At 57.5% G+C, this 22,259-nt stretch overlaps 1 protein-coding gene across 4 annotated transcripts in view; it reads left to right on the top strand.

Annotated features, from left to right (window-relative positions):
• Positions 1 to 320: 320 nt before the first annotated feature.
• Positions 321 to 22,259, top strand: part of LOC108506766 (zinc finger protein 385C-like) — a 53,257-nt gene continuing 31,318 nt past the window's right edge. For 2 of the 4 annotated variants that reach the window (XM_017834105.1, XM_017834104.1), the window contains exons 1-2: positions 342 to 452; positions 16,923 to 17,171. In XM_017834105.1, the coding sequence (XP_017689594.1) occupies positions 416 to 452; positions 16,923 to 17,171 (286 nt within the window). In that variant the 5' untranslated portion in view covers positions 342 to 415. Of the gene's footprint in view, positions 453 to 16,922; positions 17,172 to 22,259 lie in introns of all 4 variants that reach the window. The other 2 variants (XM_017834108.1, XM_017834106.1) reach the window with 2 other exon arrangements.

Raw genomic sequence — 22,259 nt, 5'->3', positions numbered from 1 at the left:
ACCTCAATACCCTGAAATCCAGGTGCCATTCCCACAGCCCCGCTTGTGTCACCCTCCTCTGTGTGCCCAGCCACACACCTTACCGACCCCCCAAACCCCCTGGAAAGAGCCTGGGGAGCCCCTGTGTCCCCACCGTCCCAGCCCGGGGCACCCGGGACCGCGGGGTGCGCGGCGAGAGGACCGCCCCGGGCGCCGCTGCGGGATGCAGCTGCGGGATGCAGCACCGGGATGCGCCGCCGCGGTTCCCCCCTCCCACCCCGTGCGGGCGCGCGGCGCCGAGGGGGGGTTGGACCGCGGCGGCGCGCGCGCTGCCTTCATCCCCCCCTTTCCTCCTCCTCCTCCTCTTCCTCCTTCTCCTCCTCCTCCTCCTCCGGGAGCGCGCTCGCCCGGCCGGCAGCGAGAAGCCGGCGGGAGGATGCTGCAGACGGCGGCGGAGCCGGGCGGCTGGGCAGGTAGGGCGGGCGGGGGCGGCCGGGCTGCCGGTACCGGCGGGCCCGGGGCCGGGCTGCGGGCACGGAGTTGCAGCCGTAGCAAAGTTGCGGGAGCCGGGGGGACGCGCTGGAGGGACCCCGGTAGCCGGGAGCGGGGCCGGATGTTCGCCGGGGGCACGCGCCGCTCCCCGCGCTCCATCCCGGCGGCGCCCGGCAGCGGGAGCGGCTGCAACGGGCCGGGGGCGGCGGAACCCCGGCCCCGCTGACCTCCCCGGAGGGGTCAGGGCAGGAGGGAAACTTCTTCAGCGGAACTTTACCGAGGCCCCGGCTCAGCCCCTCTCCAGCGTGGGGTTGCGGTTCCCACGCCGAGCGGGACCCGCGTGGGTGCCGGTGACCCCGGCTCGTCCCCGGGGCACCTGTGGGGTACCCGGCGTGGGACCCCCAAGGCTGTGTGCTGCGCTGGGGTCTGCGGCAGCACCTGGGCACGGGTGATGTTGGCTCAGATGCTGGGGTGTGTGTCAAGGCCAGGGCAGTGGTGGTGGGGTGGTCCCTGGGCCCCCCTGGGCCCTGCTGTGCTGGTCGGGGTGCACAGCACACCCTGTGTGTCCCTTGGCTTTGTCCACAAGGTGTCCAGAGCTGTGGGTGCCCGTGCTGGGCTCGGGACACGGAGAGGTCTGTGTTGGGGATGGAGCAGAAGCTCTGGCTGCCTCCACGAGGACACTGCTCTTATGGAAAGGACCTTTACTGAGCTGTACAAAAGTGCTTTCTGTTGGCAATGTGGGCAGTGGGTGCTGTGTCTTGAGGTGGGGGCAGCGGGGGTTCCCTGGTCCAGGCACGTGGAGGCAGCAGCAGGGTCCTCACCCAGTGGATTGCCCGCTCTCCCCTGCCATTATCAATAGACTTTGCTGTTAACTCGGAGCAGCAGTGAGTTATGGTGGAGGCTTTTGAGGAGTTTGCATGGGGGTTGGCAGGGCTGGGGCTCTGCTCTGCCCCAGAGCAAACCCCGCGGATCCCGGCACAGGGACGTGCCTGTGCCTGCCCTCAGCAGTGCCGCGGCAGGGCGGTGAGCGCCGATCCTGCTGGATGGGCGTGTGGGAAAACAACGTCTTGGCACAAGTGGCTGCAATTTGTTTTCAGAGCAAAGCTTGAAAGTGTTGCTTAAATAGAGGAGATGATTCTGTGTGAAGGTGGGGGTCTAGGGCCCGGCGCTGCACTCCTGGAGGCTCTAAGTGGCTTCCAGGTTGATTCACTAATGTGGAGGGATGGCACCTTGCTGCTGGAGCTGCCCCTGCGAGGGCTGGATGTGTCTGTGGGTCACACACAGGCGGGGAGCAGTTTTGGGTGAAAATACGAGGCAGGAGCTGGCCCTGCACTGTTCAGCACTGCTCATGCATCGGCTTCACCCCCTGCTTGTCTGGGGGGTCTGAGTGGGGAGCAGAGAGGTTTGTGTGAGCTGCTGTGTCTGCATGTGGGGCACAGCGCCTGAAAATAGCATCAATGGGCAGTGCCGCCGTGTGTGACAGCCCGCGGATAAATGAGGCTCTGTCCCGGCTGCCAGCCTGACTGGGAGTTTCTGCAGCCAAAATGCCAGCCAAATCCACCGCCACCGATTTTTTTTTCTTTAAGTGCCTGCAGGTGTTTTCCGATGGAGCATCCAGCCCAGCGGCCTTGCTGAGTGATGTTTGTCACTCAGCTGGAATGGCTCCATGGGGTGGAGGAACTGCACCGGTCCCTCACTAGCTGCTGGTGTGATTCTGCCGACCAGAAACTCTCCTGCCATATGCAGAGTTCAGAGCGGGGTGACGATACCCTGTGCTGTGAGTTTCGTGCTTGTTCTATAATCTGCCACGTGCATTGGAAAAAAAGGCTGGTGTGACCCTGGATGTGGCTCCATCTGTGAAAGCACAGAGCCAGGCTCTGCATTAGCAGGGCCATGACGTCACGCCAGGCTGTGACTTCCCACTGTGTGTCTTGTTCATGAGCATCCCTGAGCTCACATTGCGCTCAGCTGGGGCTTGGGAGCGGCTGCTCTCTCTGCCCCAGTGCTGTTTGGCTCTGGTGGAGCAGCAGCCTCTGTATGGATAATGCAGGAGCTTGGTTTAATGGTCCTGAGAATGAGAAATAGTTGTTGGGGCTGGTGGCTTGCTGGCCTCAGAGCCTCATCCCTGTTGCTGGACCATGCAGGGCCACACGTCCTGGCTGTGGTAGGTGAGGGTTGGGGACCTGGCTGCTTGGGCGAGGAGGTGCCATCCTGCTGGAGCATGTGCTACTGGTGGGCCCAGAGCAGCCATCCCATCCCATCCCATCCCTCCCCTCCCCTCAGTGTTGTTTATGGAGGGCTGGTGCTCTCTCTGCCTGGCATTCCTGGCTGTCCTGGGACCAAGATCCTGTCAATGTGTCAATGGGGACATGGAGAGGGATGGGGCAGAGCTGCCCCAGTCGATCCCACCTGCACCTTCCTGCCATTCGTCCCCATGGGCTGGCAGGGATGAGTGGAGCCTGGCAGGGCAGCACCAGCAGCTTGCCTGGCTGTGGCCATCCGCAGCCATTCCAACCCAAAAATACTCCTCAAGCATTGCCCCAGCACCCTCAGACATTGGCTGGTGGATGGTAAAGGAACCCTGGTCTTGGGGCTGTTATTTGCTGTATTTCTGGAGACCTTCATCTTGTTTGGCTTTTATCTAGTGTTTCTGGGGAGATCGATGTATTTCTACAAGTGCATAACACAAGTCTGCTATTGACTGAACAAGGACCTTCGCAGGGATGCTCCCAATCCAGCACTGGACATGTCAGTCACGTTGCTTTACACTGGTAAATTTCCAGGACTGGAAGAAAACCTGTCCTGGAAGCACAGGGCAGTTCCCAAAGTGTGCTGGACTTACACATTGTAGGAACAGAGATTTGCTCTCTGAGCCCTGTAGCCCATCCAGCTGCTTCTGTTCCTCAGCTCGATCAGGGCTGGAGTTTGAATTTTCCAAAGCCAGATCCCTTGGTTCTGCAGCCCTTTAATCATTCCTAGGGAAAATAAAAATGCAAAAATGTGCACCCGGAGCAGAATAATGAAGCCCATGAGGGTCTATTTGTCAATTTAGCAACAATATTGTGATGTACAAAGGCTGTTTCTTAGTCTGATGTTCTGAGATTGCCTCCAAAATAGTGCCATAATTTCTGTGTCAGGAAGCCCCTGTTAGGAATTATGTCTGTGCTCTCAAGGAAACCCAGGCTGTGGCTGCACTGTAACAACTGCTCCGTTTCTGTAAGAACCACAACAGTTTATTTGCCAGTCGTCAAAGGCAATCTGCGGATTTAAGGAGCCATGAGCTGCTCTGTGGGCACGGGATGCTCCAGTCCTGTGGGAGCTCACCTGGTGCTCCCCTGAACGCAGGGGTTGGTCTTTCGAAGGCATTACGGTGTTTGTCTGTGGGCACTCTGCTGGTGTGCCCAGCCTGGCCATGGTAGCAGGGCCAGGTGGGCACTGTCACCCCCAGGCCATGGCAGGGGGGCTGGCACAGACACCCCGGGGCTGTGGGCACTAGGGGGGGTGTGGGGCAGAGCAGGTGCCCCCCCCAAGCACCCCTGACTTCACAGGGTCTGAAGGCATGGATGGTCCCCTGCTGTCAGAGAGCCCTTTATGGTTATTTTTTTGTAAAACCTACCACTTTCCCCGTGCAATGTAAATAGCCTTTTCCCCAGAATGACTTCCCAGCAGAGTGCCAAGGCTTGGGGCTGCAGGGCCCTGGGGGTGTGAGCCCAGGCTGAGTCCCAGCTCTAGCGAGGGCTCTGAGCCCTTGATGCCAATCAGATCCGTGCCACTTTGAAATGGGAACGTTCCTGAGTCATGATTTTCCCTGGCCTAATTATGGAAATTTTTTAATTAGCTGATAAGAGAGATCACTGGAAAATTGTAAAGGAAACATTTTGAGGTGAAGCCCTAATCTGTGTCTGCCTGGCGTCAGGAGCTGCTTGGTCAGGCAGCAGTGGCCGAGTTCAGGGTGCTGTGGGGGCTGGGCAATCCTGCTGCTTCCCAGAGGTGCTGGGTTCCTTTGGCTAGGTTTGATCCTGATAGATTTGTGCCAACTCTACCCACTCCTCTGCCTCATGCCTACCAGGCAGGGGACGAGCTGGGGCCTTTCTGGGGCGATCCGGGCTTATGCCACTGGCTGTGCCCGGTGCTTTGTCTCCAGTTTGGGTATTTCTGCCTCTGACATCTGGCCACTGGCTCTTGCTCTGCATCAGGGGGATGAAGAAGCTGGTGAATGCAGGATGGGTTTTGCCTGTGTAAGATCAGAGATGGCTTCTCATCTTCCTGTCACCTCCCAGTTCTGCTGACTTGGAACTGGGAGAATTCTGCAGCCGCTGCCCTGGAAGCAGCAGGTCACATCTTTGTAAAACCATGTGGCAAAGGGCCAGGAGCTTTTTAGGAGTATTTTTCCCTTTATCTGTTGGAGCAGGAGAGATGTGGGACCTGTGACCTGGCCCTTACAGGTGCCACAGCAATGCTGCCCCGGATGCTCCCTGGACCCCACTGAGACCAGGACCAGTGTGGCAGAGATGCCAGTGGCCGCCAGTGGTGGTGACTGGAAACCAGCAGAATGGAACCCCATCCTGGTTTTTGCGGATGTGGGTAATGCCTGGCACGTTTCTGGGGGTTCAGTTTTTTCCCCCTGAACTTTCCCTGTTGCTGCGTCTGATTTGCTCCCCTCTCCCTCCCCAGCCACGTGCCCGTGGGACGTGGTGTCGCCGCTGTTTGTCTTGGTCGGGAGCGTCGCTGCTTTGCATTCGTTTGAAGGGCTGAAGGCACAGAGCCCGTCTGTGTGTGAGGCTGGAGACTCTTCAGAGGAGCTTGAAATGCTTGTAGGAAAAAAAAAAACATAAAAAGCCCAAACAAGGGAAGCTTGTTACCCAGCTGGCGGGAGACTGGGAGTAGCACAGGGAGGCTGCTGGCTGGGCTGGGGGGTGAGAGCTGAGGCCTGGCTGTGGGTCCCCCCCAGAGCAGGTCCCCCCACCTCAGAGCCCTCCCGCCCAGCGCTGGGTGCGCTTCGTCGCACGCAAGGCCAGAGCCTATAAATATCCCAACTCCAAATTTTCAAGAAGTATTAGGAACTCTCCAGGCTTATTTTTGAGGGCTGTTACGAAAGGGCTTTAGCGGATTAAAGCTCTCCCAGATTAATCTGTGCTCAGGAAGGCGGAGGGTGTGGGAAGGGCAGCAGTGGCACCCTGGGTTTGTGGTGCAGGGGGTTCACTGGGGCTGCTGGGCTCCCCACTCCCCATCCCACTAGGGTGTGGGGCAGCAGAAGTGGTCATCTTTGGGGCCACAACTGGGGGGGCAGGGAGGGACACTTCCACAGTGCCGTGTTCCCAGTCCCTCAGCTGGCATCTGTAGGGCTTCAGGTTTGCACAGTTCAATGTCAAATTTCTGTCCTCTCTGGTTTCCAGGGGAGGTAATTAGCCAACAGGTGTAATAGCAATTTAGTAAGTGTGTCAAATTAGCGAGCCAGTAGTGGCGTGGAGCATGCTGTGCCTTTGGAGGAGCCTTCCAAGGACTGGGGATATGTCAAAGAGGAGCACAGCCTTGTCCAGGCTGGGATCTGTCTGTCCGTCCTGGGGCTGTGCAGGAGCTCACTCCTGGCCAGGAGCTGCTGCAGAGCTCGGGGAGGGACCTGGACTGGTGTTCACATCTGTGCTCTGTTACCATTGGAAGGCACAAGGCGTGGCTGGAAGCTCAGGGCAGGATGAGTGCCGACTGATGCTGACTTAGGCAGAGGATGATTCGAAGGGATTTACAGACACCCGGCAGCCTCCTGCACCTTCGGGTGTTGGCCTGCTGCCGGCACTGCTGCAGTGCCAGTGCTGCTCCCACAGGCACAGGGAAGTGCCAGGGTGGGCTCTGGCAGCAGAAAATTAGCTCCAGCACTTGCTGGGGCTTGGCTTCTGCTTGGCACTGGGAAAGCTTTTCAGTTTGTCCTTGGGAACATTTCTCCTCCTAAGGACTCGGGCAAACCCTCTCTGGCGAGGGCACGGTCATGTGTGACAGTGAGATGCTGGTGGGTGGCAGGATCCTCCCTGAGTGCCCTTCGGGCAGCTTCCCACTGCCCACTCACCCCTGACTGACCAGGGAGCTTTTCCTTCTCCTGCCAGTGGTGGAGACCGTGACCTGTCTGTGGCCCCAGCCAAGGGACCTCTGGCTGTGGAGTGACAGATAATACAGGCAGGGCAGGATGCAGGACCCTTGGAGGGTCAGGACTGGTGTGATGTCGGGGTCCCGAGCAGGGTCCCTGCTCGGTGTGTCACCCCGTGGGGACAGTGATGGGAAGAGGCGCTGGTTGGTGGTGGAGTGCCAGCTGCATCATGGATAAACAGCCTCCCCTTTGAATCCTAATTAGCACCCGGCTCATGAAGCCTATTTGGCTGTTGATGGAGCGAAGCATGGCTGGTCTCGGGGGGCTCACACAGATGGGGGTGACGGGGCTGCAGGAAAGTGGTCACTGGTCCTGGGGGCCAGAGAGGGTCATGTGTGTGGCAAGACAGTGGCTGTGCTGACACGGAGACTCTGCCCCAGCACGGGGACTCTCATGAGGGCAGGGCAGGCAGGGTCACAAAGACGCCTCTGTGGAGGATTTGGCCTCTCCCCGCCTGCCCTGGCCCCAGCAGCACTTTGATGGGCGTAAATCAGTAACAGAGAGCAGGAAACCCTGCAGAACCTAGACTCAGTGGTGGTGGGGGTCTCACTGGCTACACCCGAAGCCCTCCACCCATTGCCAATGCAAGTGCCAAAAATCCTGCCTTTCTTCACCTGCTGACAAGGCATTGGAAAAGAGTAGATTCTTTAAAACATAAAACAAATAAAATTAGGTCTTCTGGTAAGGGATTAAATTGGGGCCCTCAGCTGTATTTATAGAAGGTTCAAAAGTAAATCTGTTCCCAGACTGAATAAATATTTTGCTCAGGCAGGCACGATCTTCAGTTCATCTGTCTTGGAAAGACTTGAGTGAGAGGGGAATTGATTTTCTCCAGCCTGAACAAGGCAAGCGCCTCTCAGACCCAGATAGAGAGTGAAGTCCCATTATCAGCCGAAATGGGGAAGCAGCTGGGAAATCATTAAAGAGAAAGCAAAGACAAAGCTGCTTTAGGGAGGTGGTGGTTCCCTGTCCCCTCGTGGTGGCTGGGGCTGCCATTCCTGTAGCTGCTTTGGGGCCATGTCACTCTGGCCCCATGGGAGGGTTTGGTGACACTGAGTGACCGTCTGACAGCACTAGCAGTTGCTTCCCATGGTAGACAGGAGTGGCTGGCACTGGTTTCACTGGTCCCACTGGTTGTGCTGGTTGCACAGATGCAGGGACAAGGGATATGACCTGGGGGACCTTGGGGTGGCTCAGCTGGGATGGAGGGGGATCTGTGAAGGTGCAGTGGCAGTGCCAAGGATGTGGCAGTCTCTGCTCCTACACGGATCACCTGGAGGTGCAGACGCGCCACTGGCCAGGTTGGCACTGCCAGACACAGAGCCACTCAGGGCTGGACCTGCTCTCTCATGCTGGGTTTCTGCACTCAGACGGTTGCTGTGCTGTGACTGCCCTGTCTGTAAGGATGAGAAGAAGCTGATGACATGTCCCTGTCACTGTCCCCAGCCCGTGGGATGCAGCCGTTCGTGTGGTCTTTGGGCTGCTGCAGGTGGCCCGGGCAGAGGTTCCCCCAGCAGCATTCACCACAGCGTTGGCTGTTTCGCAGCACAGTTCCAGCTCAAAGAGCTTGTTAATTCAAGCCGGCACCTGGTGTTTGCAGACATCAGTTACGGCCAAGACAAGAGCTCAGTGCTTTGCTCTTGACAAAGGCGGCTGCCGGGTCAGCGCCAGCGCAGCTCGAACTGCGCAGCCAGGGCTGCCCGGCTCCCCACGGCTGCAGCGCTCCCCTTGCCTTTCCCCAGGTCAGAAAGGAAACAAGACAGGGAGAATGAAGAACAAGCCAAAGCCCTTGGCAGCATTTTCCAGCTTCTTCTCCCTGTTTTCCATGGTAGAACCACATCAAAAAGCTGCTTGTGTGCAGAAGGTCCCCAGCCCCAGGTGGGTGCCCAGTGCTGGGACGCCGTGGGGGGAGCGGTGGCGGTGCCAGGCGAGTGTTTGCTGTGCAAGCTCTGTCCGCCCCGTGCTAAAAAAAGCCACAAAATGAGCAAAATTATGCGCTGAGTCACTAATCGTTCACCCGCCGCTTTAGTCACCAGTGTTCCCACACCGGGGGACGTTTGCTGAGGGGGCACAAACCGAACTGTCATTGTGTTAAATGGATGTGGCCGAAAGCAGCAAAGAGCTGCTGCTGCACGCACGGCTTCTGACACCAGGCAGGCCACTGGGCTCCACGGCCACCGGAGCTGCTCAATTACTGACAACTCCGTGATGAATCCATTGATTAATTGTGGCCGTGTGCTGCGGCGCCGCGGAGGTGGTGGCAGTGGAGCAGCTGCTGCCCATGTCTCATGACAGTCACTGTCCTGGTCCCTGTCCTCCCATGGGCATCGCAGCTCCTGCAGAGGGACATGAGCCACTGTTCCACAGGTGCTGGTGTGGGGGAGCACCCTCTGCTCGTAGGGTGGTGGGGCTGAACTGCAGTGTCAGCATCCTGTCTGCCGGTGCCCCCCAGCTCCCCCCACCTGACAGGAGGCTGTTTTAACCAAGTAACCCGCCATGCCGGAGCCAAGCGCGTGTGAAAGGGCCTGTCTCAGTGCAGGGAAGAGCCATAAAGGGCCTATTTATGGAGCTGGCTCCTCGCAATGTTTTCAGACACAGCCCTCGCATGTTTTCATAACAGCAACGCCTCCACCTCTCGCCAGCTGCCAGCAGAGCTGAGGCTCTCGCTGCTGTCCCCCGCACACCCCGGGGAGCCGGGAGCCCCGGGTGATGGGCTGGCGCCTGCAGGGCTCACCGTTGGGATCCCGGCCCCAGCACACGCCCCGAGGCAGCCCACGGGGCTGTTCCTTGGCTGCCTCCCCTGTCCCGGCTGGGAGCTGGCACTGTGCCCATGCAGGGACACGCTCGGACCCTTGGCATGGATGGGCTGCCTTGTCTGGCAGGAGATGGACCTGCCAGCAGCCCCTCCACCTGGTCCACCTTGCCACCGTGTTTCCCATCACCTGGAATTTGCTGGTGGGCAGTGCTGAGCACAGGGCAGTGTCCGGTGCCCAGGTGGAGGAGCAGCAGCTACCAGGCTTCAGCCTGGGAATACTCTGTGGAGGGACCAGCCTCTGCTCTGGTCATGGCTCTGTGCTGCTCATCAGCCATGTGCAGGGTCAATGTGAACTGCCCCCTCTGTGCCAGGCACCCTCTGGTGACAGCGTGGCAGCCCCTGCAGTGACAGCAGCAGTGATGGCAGTGTCACACACGTGTGGGAGGCAGGTGAGCACAGAGCAGGGAGATCTCTCCTGCTCAGCGCCGATGCGTGGGAGGAAGCAGGCGTGGGGCTGTCTCCTTGGCAGGGAGACAAGTAACTTTTCATGAGTCCATTTAGGAATTCCTTTCAAACAGGAATGCTGACCCACCCGAGCTCATTAAATAACATTAATGGTGCTGCCCAAATAAATAGTCCAGCTGCCACCTGCGCCACCAGCCAGTACTCACTGCCCTCTGCCCTTCTGGGAGCAGAGGTTTTCCAGTTTAATTGGCTACACGTGCTTCTCTCCTGACACTGATGACCTCCAGTACGGCAGAGGATTCTCAATGCTGCGGTGACTGGGTTCCTGCAGCTTCATTCCAGCACTGCAGGAGCAGAGCAGTGAGTCCAGGGGCTGGCAGGACCTGGGAGCTGGGAGAGGAGCAGAGACACCAAACTGTGGTGAGAGGAGGGGACGAATCCTGGCCATGCTTGTCACTGAACTGATTAAACCCAAGCTCTGAAACTCTTCTTCTGTCCTCCAGCTGGTGAGCAATGTGCATTACTCTGTATCCAGGAGACACTGAGGGATGTGGGCAATTCATTATTGTCTGTCCTGTTTAGTTTCCTTGCCTGTCAGTGCTGGTGTCCTGGTGTTCACAGACAACTCAGAGTTTCAAGGTGTGAGCTGATGCTGCAGCCAGTGCTCCTGCAGCATAGTTCTGACAGGACCCTCACACTCCCATCACTTTGGGGACCCCAAGGGGCTTGGGGATTCACCACCACCAACAAGCTCAAGACTTTAGGGGCTTGACTTGAGAGCTGCCACTGTCAGCAGGGACCCCAGGTGCTGGGAGTGCAGCATCATTCAGGGGAGCTCTGAGCCCCGACCGGGGAGGATGCAGAAGTGAGGGATGGTTTTGGATGCCAGTTTCTGGCTCCTCTCCTCCCTGTGGCTCTGGTGCTATCGTGCTGTCCCTCCTCAGACCCGTCTTTTCCCCTGGCACTGTCAGCTCAACCATGTCCCCCTCTGTGTCCCCCTGAGGGGGGACACACGGCCAGTGGGACCCCCAGGCTGTGTCTCCCGAGCCCCAGGGCAGCAGCATCAGGTCCCGCTGGGTGCTCGTCTCAGATCCCGGTGACTAATTGCTCTGCAAAGAGCATTTCTCACAAGTTTCTTTCATAAGAAATGGTAACAAGGCTTTGATTTTGCTCTCCTTTTCCTTTCTTCCTGTCTTTTTTTTTCTCCCTTCCTACCCCAAATGCAGAAGCCTCTTTGATCGTGCGGGTTCAGGCTCCGTAACAAGCATCTCTGTTTGTGTCGGGGGGTTGTCAGCGCGGTAACATGACAGCATGTCTCCTTGTCGCCTCACACACAATGAATTATTCCTTCCACTCTTTCTTTGTAATATCTCTGGGACAAATTACTGCTCCCAGATGGGCTTGTCACCCAGCAAAGCACCCTTAACCTCTGGGATGATCCTGTCCAGCATGGAGCTCCGGCCACTGCAGCTCACCCAAGGCTGCAGCAAAGTGTTGGAGCAGGGAATTGTCAGCCTGGCTTGAAAGCAAATTGCTTTGCCAATTTATTTTCTTCCTTGTGTATGAACATATTTTTCTTAAAGGGATGCTGTCACATTAAATATGGAGCTGCCAACTGCAGGCATTAAAAAATCATGGGTCGTCCCATTTTCCTTCCTCCCACTCTAAATTCTGAGAAAACAATAAATTCGGGGTTCTTTTTACTTGTCATCTGCCTTACAGCTCAAAATGCTTTTTCAAACTCTTCCCAGCAGCCAGGAGGTTTAGGAGCTTTAGTACCATGACAAGAACCGTGGATCTGGGGCAGACTGGGGGGGTGGGGAGGCGGCCCCTCAGCCACGTCATTGGGGTGTCCAGCTGTCCCTGGTCCCATATTCCCAGAGCTCTGGGCTGAGAGCAGTCCTAGAGCAGTCCTGGGACAGTACTCAGGAGCCTTCCCTCCCACCACAGCTGATGGGACTGAGCCATGTGCTGGTAAGGAAATCTTCCCCAAATCTGTCCTTGAAGGGTGATCACTGTCATCAAGCTGCCTGAACTCTGTGTCACTCTGTCATATCTGCTGTGATGGATGCAGAAAATACCTTCCAGTCTTTAACTTTCCAAGCTCTTTTTTAGGGAAGGTAATGAAAGTAGTTTTGTTATACTTTGATAAAGTGTGTTTCCATGCATTGAGCACGTCGTGGAGCTGGGGAAGGAAATCGGGCATTTGTCAGACTGAACAACTTCGTGACAGTTTCTGGAACATGTTTCTGAGGGATGTGGGATGGGATCGTGTCTGATCTGGTGTCAGGTATCAGAAATCCCTCATATGCGAGAGATCTGATTGAAAACAAGTTCCATCTGGGGCTGGGTCGTGCTTACCCTTCTCTCTGCTGCAATGAATCTCCCTCACACAGCTGCAAGTGGGGATAAGTCTCTTGCTACTCTTAAATTTTAAAGGAAAATCTCTTTCAAAGCTGTGCTGTGCTGGCAGCCTCGTGGCTCAGCAGAGCTCAGCTGCTCCCTGGCCCTGCTGCATGGGCTCCAGAGCCTCCCCCAGCAGATCGGGTGTTTGATAACGTTTATTTTAATAAAGCTCTGGTCCTGTTTTGATGGACAGATCCAAAGCACTACATGGATTTAAACAGATCCCGTTGCAAATATCTCTATCCGATACCCCTGCCATGACCGGACTGCAAATGTCACTTGCTTAGCACTATCAAATATTTAATTTACGTTGTAATACAGGAGCCTGTGAGAGCTCCAGCTTAAATTGGAGGTCTCCTGTGAGCCAGCAGCTCTCCACAAGCTCACTTAAAGGCCAGTTTCTGCCCCGAAAAGGTCCTGATCCAGATGCAGAAGTGAGGGGAGCTGGGAGGGAAGACTCTGCCCACCTCTGCTGTGGGTCTTGCTGGGATCCCACTCGTCACTGTAAGTGCTCGTGGTGGGTGTCCCCACCTTTGCCCTCCAGGGAACACGTGGGTGGGGGAATGTGACTGCTGCTGCTGCCACCGCAGTGCTCATGGCGATGCTTGTGGCCTCACACCTTCAGTGGCACCACTGCTAGCCCAGCTGTCGGTGTCTGTGGTGGGGGTGGCAGCTCCCCAGGAGCTGGCCTGGATCTCATTCTGGATCCTGCACTTGTGGAAAATCATCTTCTCTGGGAACTTCCCCATGGCAGCTTCAGCAAGCTGTGAGGGAGGCACGAGGTGCTGCCGGGGCTCGGAGCCTCCCCGTGCATCACCCAGTTCTCTGTATTTTATTTCCCGAGAGAACATAGTGTCTCTGTGAGACGTGGCTCTGTGCTGGCCACAAGAACCCTGAAGGATGCTGTGATCTTGCCAGCCCTGTGCCAGGTTCTCCTCCGCTGGCAGCACGTGGAGTGGCTGGGGGAGCAGCATCCGATCAGGGTGATGAATTATGGAGCCTCCGTCCTTCCTCTCCCACTGCTCCTGCACTGTGCTCACACCTACAGCCGAACCCCGGGATGGAATGCCACACTCCCTGCCTCTGTTTGCTTTGCTGTTTTCTCTGCTGGTGTGAGAGCTGGTGGCATTGTCCAGGTTTTGCTTCCCAGAGAGGATGGGCACTTTCCCTGCCCCGCTGCAGAGGAGCAACCTTGTTCCCTCCACGGCATCTCCTTCAGCTGGGTTTCAGCTGTCCTCACCGCCCGGGAACAGGGCTGGGATCTGCTGATTCAGGGGACACTCAGCCCTGCGGCGTTAATGATCTTGATGTGCAAAGGAGAGGACAGACGCAGTGGCACCGTGCTCCGTGCGATGCTCCCTGCCCTCCCGGGATGCTGCACAATGTCCCGCTGCCCTTCAGCGCGTGGGAGCAGTGCTGGGGGGAACCCTGGGGAGCATCTGAAGGTAAGAGCCAACTGGGACATTTGGGGTGTGGGTCATCTGAGTCCCCTGTGTGCCCTGGTCCCTGTGCCAGGAGCCAGCCTGCAGCCTGGAGCCTTGGGGGAGAGATGGCTCCCACTGATCCTTGCTCTGACATCGGATGGTTTATGGACTTATCCTAAAACGTGCCTTGCTCCAGCTCTGGGCCCAACCTTCGAGGCGCCCTGGGAAGCTGCCCCATTCCCCTGTCTCCCCTATCACCAAGAGCTGCTGTCAGGTGCATCCTCCTGCTCTTGGCTCAAGCTGGCTCCTCCAGTGCCACCTCCTGCCAGCTGGCGCCCACTGCCCCGCGTGACGCTCCAGGCTCTTTGGGAACTTGCTGAGCCTCAGGCACCAGCTCCGACGTGCCCAGCTCTCGTCCGGAGGCTGCTGATGAGGGCTGATTTAGTGGCGATCGAACCGCATTTGAAGTGCTTCTTGAAATATGAGACAAGTGTCGGGAACTCTCCGGGCGTAGGGGCGGCTGCGGTGCCCTGACGGCTGTGGCACACAGGCAGGAGCTGGCTCGGCTCAGCAGTGCCAAGGGCAGGGCTCGGTGCTCCCTTCACAGGCACCAGGTAGGAGCCTCCCGCGCCGGGCTGGGGCACCAGGTGCTGCCTCTTGAGCGTCGCTGTCTCCTGAGCCCAAATGGGTGGGTGGGCTAGAAATCGCCTCTGCCAGCAGACAGGAGTCTGTGCGGAGGTAGGATGGGTGGAGCTGCCCCCCTGGGGGGTCTGGGGCTCCCCAGGGGCTCTGGAGGGGGGGCACAGCCAGGGTCCCTGGTGCAAACACCCAGGGCAATCATGGGGTCACGGAGCTGCTCAATGGTGCAAACCTGAGGTGGTGGGACTATGAAATCAGTCCTTACTCGGGGGGATTGAGGGAATTTTGTGATAGTTGTTGGTGGCCACTTTCACACCAATTTTTCTACTTCCACTGCTTTTATTTACTGTTGTGTGTGCTCAGCTGGGAATGAGGAAGGTGGATTCAATGGTGCGGAATCGTGTGAACTCGAATCAGATTTTTTTTTTTTCAGATTTCTTGCTCTCTTAGCAAGTTCATGCAGACTTTCTCTTCGGGTGGTGTTTTCCCTGCTCCTACATTGCTGAATGGACTGATCTCCTGATCAGCTGTTGTGATATCCCCTCAGCTCCGTGGCGAAGGCAGTTTGACTCAGAGGGAGGTTCTGGTCCCATGTGTTGGCTTCACTGAGTTCAGGCCCAGCAAAAGTCCCATGGGACACAAACTGGTGCTGATGGCAGGAGGGAGTCTGAGGGTCCCTACCAGGGGGGTGTCACCGGGGTGGTGTCACTTAACCTTCACTGTGTTTTAGTTTCCCTCCTGTCAAAGGTAACAGTCCCCCAGAAAGATCCTCAGTGCTTTGCTGAAAAGGGGAAATCTGCCCCAAAGTAATCATCAGTCAGGACACTGCCGGCACATGTGCCATGACCTGTCCCGTGACCCATCCCAGCCACGAGTGACCCGGTTTGTGGCCCTGACACCTGAGAAGCAGAACAGGCGCAGCAGAAATTAAGTGAATGAGACAACAAGCGTGTGTGTAATTAGGACAGACCTTCAAACGCTGCCCCGGGAGCCGGGACAGAAGTCACTGGCTAATCAGAGCAACAGCAGTGCCTGTTTTAAAGACGAGGCAGACTTTAAGGATACTTTGTCCACATAATGTTCCAATTTTAGCTCTGCGTCCCGGGATGTGATTGCATTAAAAATACCCGGGGAGGGGGAGGATGCCAAGGGCACCCAGCGACCTGCCTCCTCTGGCGTGTCCCCACCAGTGCGCCGTTCCCGCTGCGTTCCGAAGCCCTGTCTCACATTCCTGGCGCTGATCATCATCCAGATCTGCTTTCCGGCTCTTCTGCTAATGGTTATCCTGGGAAAGGCCTCCGGCTCCGTTAACAGCTCGTGGGAAGACCTCCCGCTCCTTTTGCCTAAACAGGACTATTGATGGAGACGCTCGTGGCCACCTCCGGGGTGCGGGAAGGCGCAGGATGGGACCGAGACCCGCCGAGGACTGGGGTGCTCACCCCAAGGGTGGGTGGGTGGCAGCGCACCCCCGCTCCGCGAGGGGGTGACCCGCTGCCTCCTGTCGCCGCTGTCCCCGGTCCCCGCCGTGCCCGGTCCCGGCTCCCGCCGCCGCGGGACCCACGCGGGAGCGGAGCGGCGGCGCCACCGCGGGGCCACGGCCGGGGCTGCAGCGCCCCGAGACCCCCCGACCCCGCCGGTCGGCCCGAGGACCGAGTGGGTCCCTCTCCCGATGGGTGGATGAGGAGCCCCACCCCGAGCCCGTCCACGCCAGCACGACACAGCAGCTTTTGGGCTGCCTGAGCCAAAGCCCCCGGTCTGGTCCCTGCTCCACTCCCATGGAGTACACAGGTGGCTGAGCCCTGCACGGTCCCCATGCAGCCCTGCCCGAGGATGCCAGGGACGGCTCTGCAGGGTACCCTTGGGTCCCGCCTGGCCACCCACAGACACCCTCGCCCCTGCTTTGGCCCCTCGGGGTGTCTCGGCACAGCGTGCCTGTGGGTATTTGTAACCAGCAGCTGCCAGCTCCAAGGTGGTAACTGGATCACAGGGCTCGGGTGACTTTCGCACCTCTGAGGCTGTTCTGGATGTCCCACCAGCTCCCAGCTCTGGGTTGGGCAGCAGGGACAGTGTCCCTGCAAGGCAAAGGTCAGTGGAGGGCTGTCCCCAGCCCCTCCCTGGGCAGATTTTCCCTGTGGTGTCCCTGTATGGGTCTGGGGCTTCAGCTTCCCACAGAAGGTGGTCCCACACAGCCCCACGTTCAGGACGGGCACCTGCTGGTGGCTGGCAGTCCTGGTGCCAGTCGTCCTCCTGCCATGGTGGGGATGGGCTGTGGAATCCCCGCACCGCACACGAGTCCTGCCAGCTGAGTCTGTTGCCTGCAGAGAGTTGGTTCCATCCCAACTCTGCCTTGGGCCAACCCACGGTGCTGTCCAGGAGCGAACAGAAACTTGAACTGACACAAGGAGTGTCTTCCGGAGCTGGAAACTTGGAAGAAGTGGGTTATTCCCTTCTGGGAATGCTGCTGCTCATGTCATCTTGCCCAAACGCTGTTGCTCTTGCTCAGGCATCCCCCCTGGATCCAGACACCCCAGAGGCGTGGGACCTGTGCTGGGCTCTCCAGCCTCACATGGCACCCTGTTCCTGTCCCTCTGTCCTCATGGCGGGTCTGTCCTTCCTCCTGCAGGCATGAAGCGACCCCTGAGCCCATCCCACAGCCCCGAGAGCGCGGTGCGGCTGGCAGAGGTGGCCAGCTGCCCCCCCAGCCAGCCCGAGCAGCGCATGAAGCGGGAGAAGAAGCACCAGTCGTTCACACTCTGCGAGGTCTGCAACATCCAGCTCAACTCGGCCGCGCAGGCTCAGATCCACTACAACGGCAAGTCCCACCAGAAGCGCCTCAAGCAGCTCAACAAGGGGAAGATGCCAGCAGCCCAAGGTAGGAGCCCACCCAGCAGGTCGAGCTTGCCCAAAGGCTGCCCTTGCTCTGGCACAGCTGCTCCGCTGGGCTCATGGAAAGTTCGGGAACGCTGTGTTCTGTCCTTGGCATCTCACTTGCTGGTCTGCCTGAGAGCTGCAGGGCTTCCCCCAACTGTCACTGCCAGCCCTCAGGTGGTTTTGGGGCCCGAGAGCCCATGCTGAGGCACTAGAGGGATGGACACGTGTGGATCTGTCCATGTGTAAGTGTGGCTGCTGGTGCTCTGTGTCTTTGTGAGCGTATTTTTGGGTTCTGTAGAAGGTTTGTGCAGCGGGGACGAGCGTGTCCAAGGGTGGAGTGGCTGTCGGTTGCTGGGCTACTGGATGCTGCTTCCCAGGTGCTGCCCCGACCCTGTTCCTCCAGGCTCCTGCTGTGCACATCTCCTGTATCTGTGCTGAGTTTGATTCAAAATGCTGCTTAGATGTTGATGCTGAAGCCCCTTCAGCTGCAGCAGGGATGCTGGCCCATGGCAGGGATGCCGGCACACACAGGTGCCGCTCCGCTGGGCAGGAGCTCGTGCAAGGGCAAGGACTCACTTGCCCTCTGTACCATCTGCCAGCGTTCACCTGGCTGGGCCCAGCTGGCTCTGCAGATTTTCTGCATAAAAGCAGGGAAATGTGCCCAGAAATGTCACCCTGTCACCATGGCTGACCTGCTCTGCCTGAGCTGTGAGGGTTTGTCTGGCGCTGGGAGCAAACCACGAGAATTTCATAGAATCACAGAATGCCCTGAGTGGAAGGAACCTTAAAGATTATCTGGTTCCCTGCTCCTGCTCTTCCTAGAGACTGGGCAGACTGGAACCATAAATTCCCAGCAGGGCAATGGTCATCTCTGTGCCAAATCCTGTCCTGACTGGTGTTGGTTTTGTTTGGGCAAGGGCTGGGATATGCAAAGGAGTAGGTCTGTTCATCATTGTTACTGACAGATGGAAATATCGCCGGCTGTTTTAGTGGGGACAGGGCTCATAAATTCCAGCCTGCAGCTTCCAGATTTTACCCTGAATCTGGCTGTGGCTCGATGGGAGGCTGTCCAAGGATGTGTTTCCTACCGAGCCAAAGAATCTCAGAGCATGCCAGTCTGCTCTTTGTGCTCCTGCACCGTCCCTGACCTCTGCCAGCGTCGGGGTGCGCAGACGCCGCAGCCCCAGGGCCCCTGCACACTCTGCTTGGCCGGGCAGGGCACAGTGGCTCCTGCATGTGCAGGGCTGGGATCTGCTCACTGGGGGATTGCAGGCAGCAGCTGCTCCCCGCGCCTCCCTCTCCCTCCTGCTCCTGCCACAGCCACTCCGTGTGGCTGGAGCCGACCTTTCCTTGCGCTTCTGGTTAAAAATCTCATTTCCAGCATTGTCCCAAGAGGGGACCATCCCTGTCTGCCTTGCCCCAGTGAGCTGAGGACAAGTGCAGGACAAGCTCCTGCCTGTGCTCCTGCCTGGACTGTGGTGTGTGGGCAGGAGGGTGCAGGCAGGGCTGGCAGGGTGGTGGTGCTGAGGGGGCCCTGCCCTGCCCCATTACAGTTATCTGGGAGCCCTTTACTGGCCAAACTAGTACCTTTGGGTGCTGAGGAAATGCACCTGCCTGTGGTCATTGGAGTTTTCACCCTTTCTCAGGCAGGTGCCTGCTCTGCTGCTGGGCTCAGCCTGGCACAGCCCACAGAGAGGAACAGCTAAGAAGTGTCTCCAGTGCCATGTCAGCACTGGGGGAGCTTTGGGAGGTTAAAGACAATGGATTAAATGAAATAATTGTGTTAGACAAAGATGGGATGTTCCTCTGGGCTGGAATCTCTGTCTCATGCTGACATCTACAGCTACATCAAAGGCAGCTTCCCAGCTGCTCCTCAGTCTCCCCGTTCCCCTCTGGCTCCTCGGATCCGTTCTTCCTGCATAAGCTGTGAACACTGGCATCTTATGGAGCAAAGCTGCAGAGGAGCGTTGCTGGCAAACGTGCTAATCAGCGTCATTACAATTCATTAGCTCTGTGCCACAAAGACCCCAACTTATAAACAAACCATTGCTCATTAGGCATTTCCTTGCAAGGCAGATCCCAGATCCCTGTTGTCCCATACAGAATCACAGTGCAGGTGGTGATTAGATATGGGGTGCCCACAGATAAAAGACGTTTTCATGTCACAGATGCCAGTTCTAATCCAACTGGGTCATGAGCGATTTAATTATTGCCTGTGATTTCCAAGGGAGCCTCAGTGAGCTTCAGTTTGCTCTTGGAATCCTCAGGAGCTGAACCCCCGTCTGGTGCAGAACGAGCAGGAAGAGTTGATACACCCCAAAATGGGGCGTGGTGGCTGCAGGGTGAGGGCAGGGGCAGGGATGGGGGGGCACTGCCTCCCCTTGTCATCCTGGATGATTGCTGGGGCTCCCATCACAGGACAGGCTGAGCATTTCAGGAATTTACAACCTTATCCACTGCTCCCCAAAAGGCCTTTCCACCAGTGTCTCAAAAAAGTCATGGGATGTAAAGAGGAGCTTGAGCTCACCACTGCTGGAGCAGCATCCCTGGGCCCTGCCAGCTCATATCTCCCTGAGAGGCAGTGGGTAGCAGTCTCCTTCGGAGCAGCAGGCTCCTGGCCCCGGGGGCTACTGGGCTGCTCCCCCAAACTGAGTAAGGCAGAGTTGGGCCAAAACACCCAGAGCCAGCTGTGCCCCGGGGCTGATCCATGTCACAAGCCCTTCCTCATTTCCACGTGCCCCGCGGCGTTACGTACCCTGACCCTCCCCAGGGCTGCCCGGTGCCACCTTCCCCCTCACACTGGGGCTGCCTGGTGCCGTCCCCCCCTTTGGCAACACAGCCCTGGAATAGCAGTTTCGTGCAAAGGGAAAGGTCCTGGTTTCCCCAGTTATCTGCTGAAATGTCTGTCCATGCGTGTTTGGGAGCAGAAAGGCTTGAGATGAGCAGAGAAATCACTGTGACAGCTTCAGCATCGCTGGGTCTGCAGCACAGAGTGGGGGCCCCAGGAGGGGATTTGGGGACCCCGGGGGAGCCTGGGCTGCTCTGGGAGCTGGGGGGGCTGGCAGCTGCTGGTGGGTTTCACAGGGGGTGCCAGCTGAACTCCCTGATTTTGGCAGCTTGGGGGAACCCACTCCCCTCGACTGGCTCCTGTGGGACAGAGTCTGGGTCACAGTGACCAAGGCTGGGTTGTGACCAGGGAGTCCATGGCCAAGCTCTCCACCGGGCCAGGATAGCCCTGCTGGGAAACAAATCCTGAAAACCACCCAGAGCAGTGTCTGGGAAAGCCGTGCCCTGGCGTGGGGAGCAGAGGAGGGAGGGGAGCTGGTGGGTCTGACCATGGACAGTCTGATGGGTGCGTGATCCCACTCCACGATTCTGCTCCGTGAGCCTATTTCATGATCCCAGTCCACGATCCTGCATGTGGTCCTGGTCCATGATCCTTTTCCATGACCCTGCTCTGTGTGCTCTGGCATCTCATTGCTCAGCTGCAGCATGTTCCCTCCTCCTTCCCTCGGCTGCTCTCTGCTGTTGCAGCCCTTCAGCTGTTCACTACCAAGCAAACTGGTGCCAATCCCATTTTGTTCCATTTCATGTTCCACACGGAATCCTTTAATTGTTGTTAATAAACAGGGCGATGCTCAGTGGGGCTTTGTCTGCAATAAACCCAATGTATTGATTTAAATAATCTGCAAACATGTGGGATTAGGGTCTAATTGGGACTAATCAGGGTGCAGCAGCCGTGTCACCACTGGGTCGGGGCTGGGATGTCCTCGTGTCTGCCGGAGCTCCCAGCCCTGCCCAGCCTCGGGCACCTGCCAGGACCTGCTCTGGCAATGCCAGAGGGAACGTTGTTCTTTCTGGCTCCCTCCTTAACTCCTGCAGCAGTTTGCTGCTCTCCTGCTTTTGGGACCTTTTGGAGAAATTCAGCAGGGAAAGGCCAGGGTCTGTCTGGCACAGGAGCCACCTCACAGCGTCCCTCGACAGGGACTTTGGCAGCACGTCGGGCTCTCCCGAACTTCCCAGTAACAGATCCGTGCCCAGCCTGAGTGTTAAAGGGGCTTTAACATTTAGCTGGGGCAGACCCTGCATCTGCTGGGTGCTGATTGACACCTAGTGCCCAGGCAGCACCAGGGTTCAGATTTTAAGCTTCTGTGAATTTAAGAAGGACAAACATACGGAGTCCTCCTGCTCCATTGGCCTCGGCTGCTCCCTTCAGCTGCAAGCAAAGATGAGCAAAAATAGCTTTTCAGATCAGATTTGAATAACCTGGAATCTCAGTGGGGAAAATACAATGGTTTTTTCACGTCTTAAAGATGTTGGCTGGGATCAGGCGTCATTTGCAGAAGCTCAGTTGGGTAATTTTAAGTTTTCCTTCCCTCTGCTTACTCACAGCCTTCTCCCTTCCCATTTGGGTGTAGGGATGGGTGCAGGGATGTCCCTTGGGGCTCCTGGGGGCAGAGCTGGGAGGGCTGAGAAGGGGAGGGATTTACCCCTGCCACTGGGAAGTGGCAGACAAGCTCTGTTTCACTAAATGCTCTTGTTCTACTAAAAAAGCCATTTTCCGTGGCGGAAAGGGCCTGCGGGCTCCGTGTGAGAGGCGCCGCATGAGCCCAGACCCTGCTCCAGGCACATCAGCCTCGTGCCAGCCCACGAATCCAGAGAAAACTGCTCCCTTTCTAAATCCTCGGAAAATACCCCATTAACTTGCTGTCCCTCTGAAAAGCCCAGCTATTCAGCTTTCCATGGATTAATAACTCTAGCATAACTAATCTCTGATTTTATTGAGTCAGTAACTTCAAATAGAAAATTAATCGATCGGTGGTCAGCTTTGGCTGGAAGGGTTTCATGGTGTGGAGCCTTCCCCACTGGGACTCTGCCCTCCCACTCTGCACCCCAGGTTCTGGCCAGAGCTTCAGGGGTATTTTTCCCTGACACACTTATTCCAAAAATATCCTAAAAATTTAAACTCCTAGCCATAAAATGACACAGAGAAGATGCTGGGCTTCGTTTGTGCTGCTGGGGCGTGGAGGAGGTAGTTGACCCCACGGCAGGAGCTTGAGGGGCTGGGATGCATGCTCCAGCTGCATCT

The sequence above is a fragment of the Lepidothrix coronata genome, unplaced genomic scaffold (genome assembly GCF_001604755.1).
Source record: "Lepidothrix coronata isolate B3197 unplaced genomic scaffold, Lepidothrix_coronata-1.0 Scaffold229, whole genome shotgun sequence".
Lineage (NCBI taxonomy): Eukaryota > Metazoa > Chordata > Aves > Passeriformes > Pipridae > Lepidothrix > Lepidothrix coronata.
Note: the sequence above shows the minus strand (reverse complement) of the source record. Positions and strands in the feature narration are given on the sequence as shown.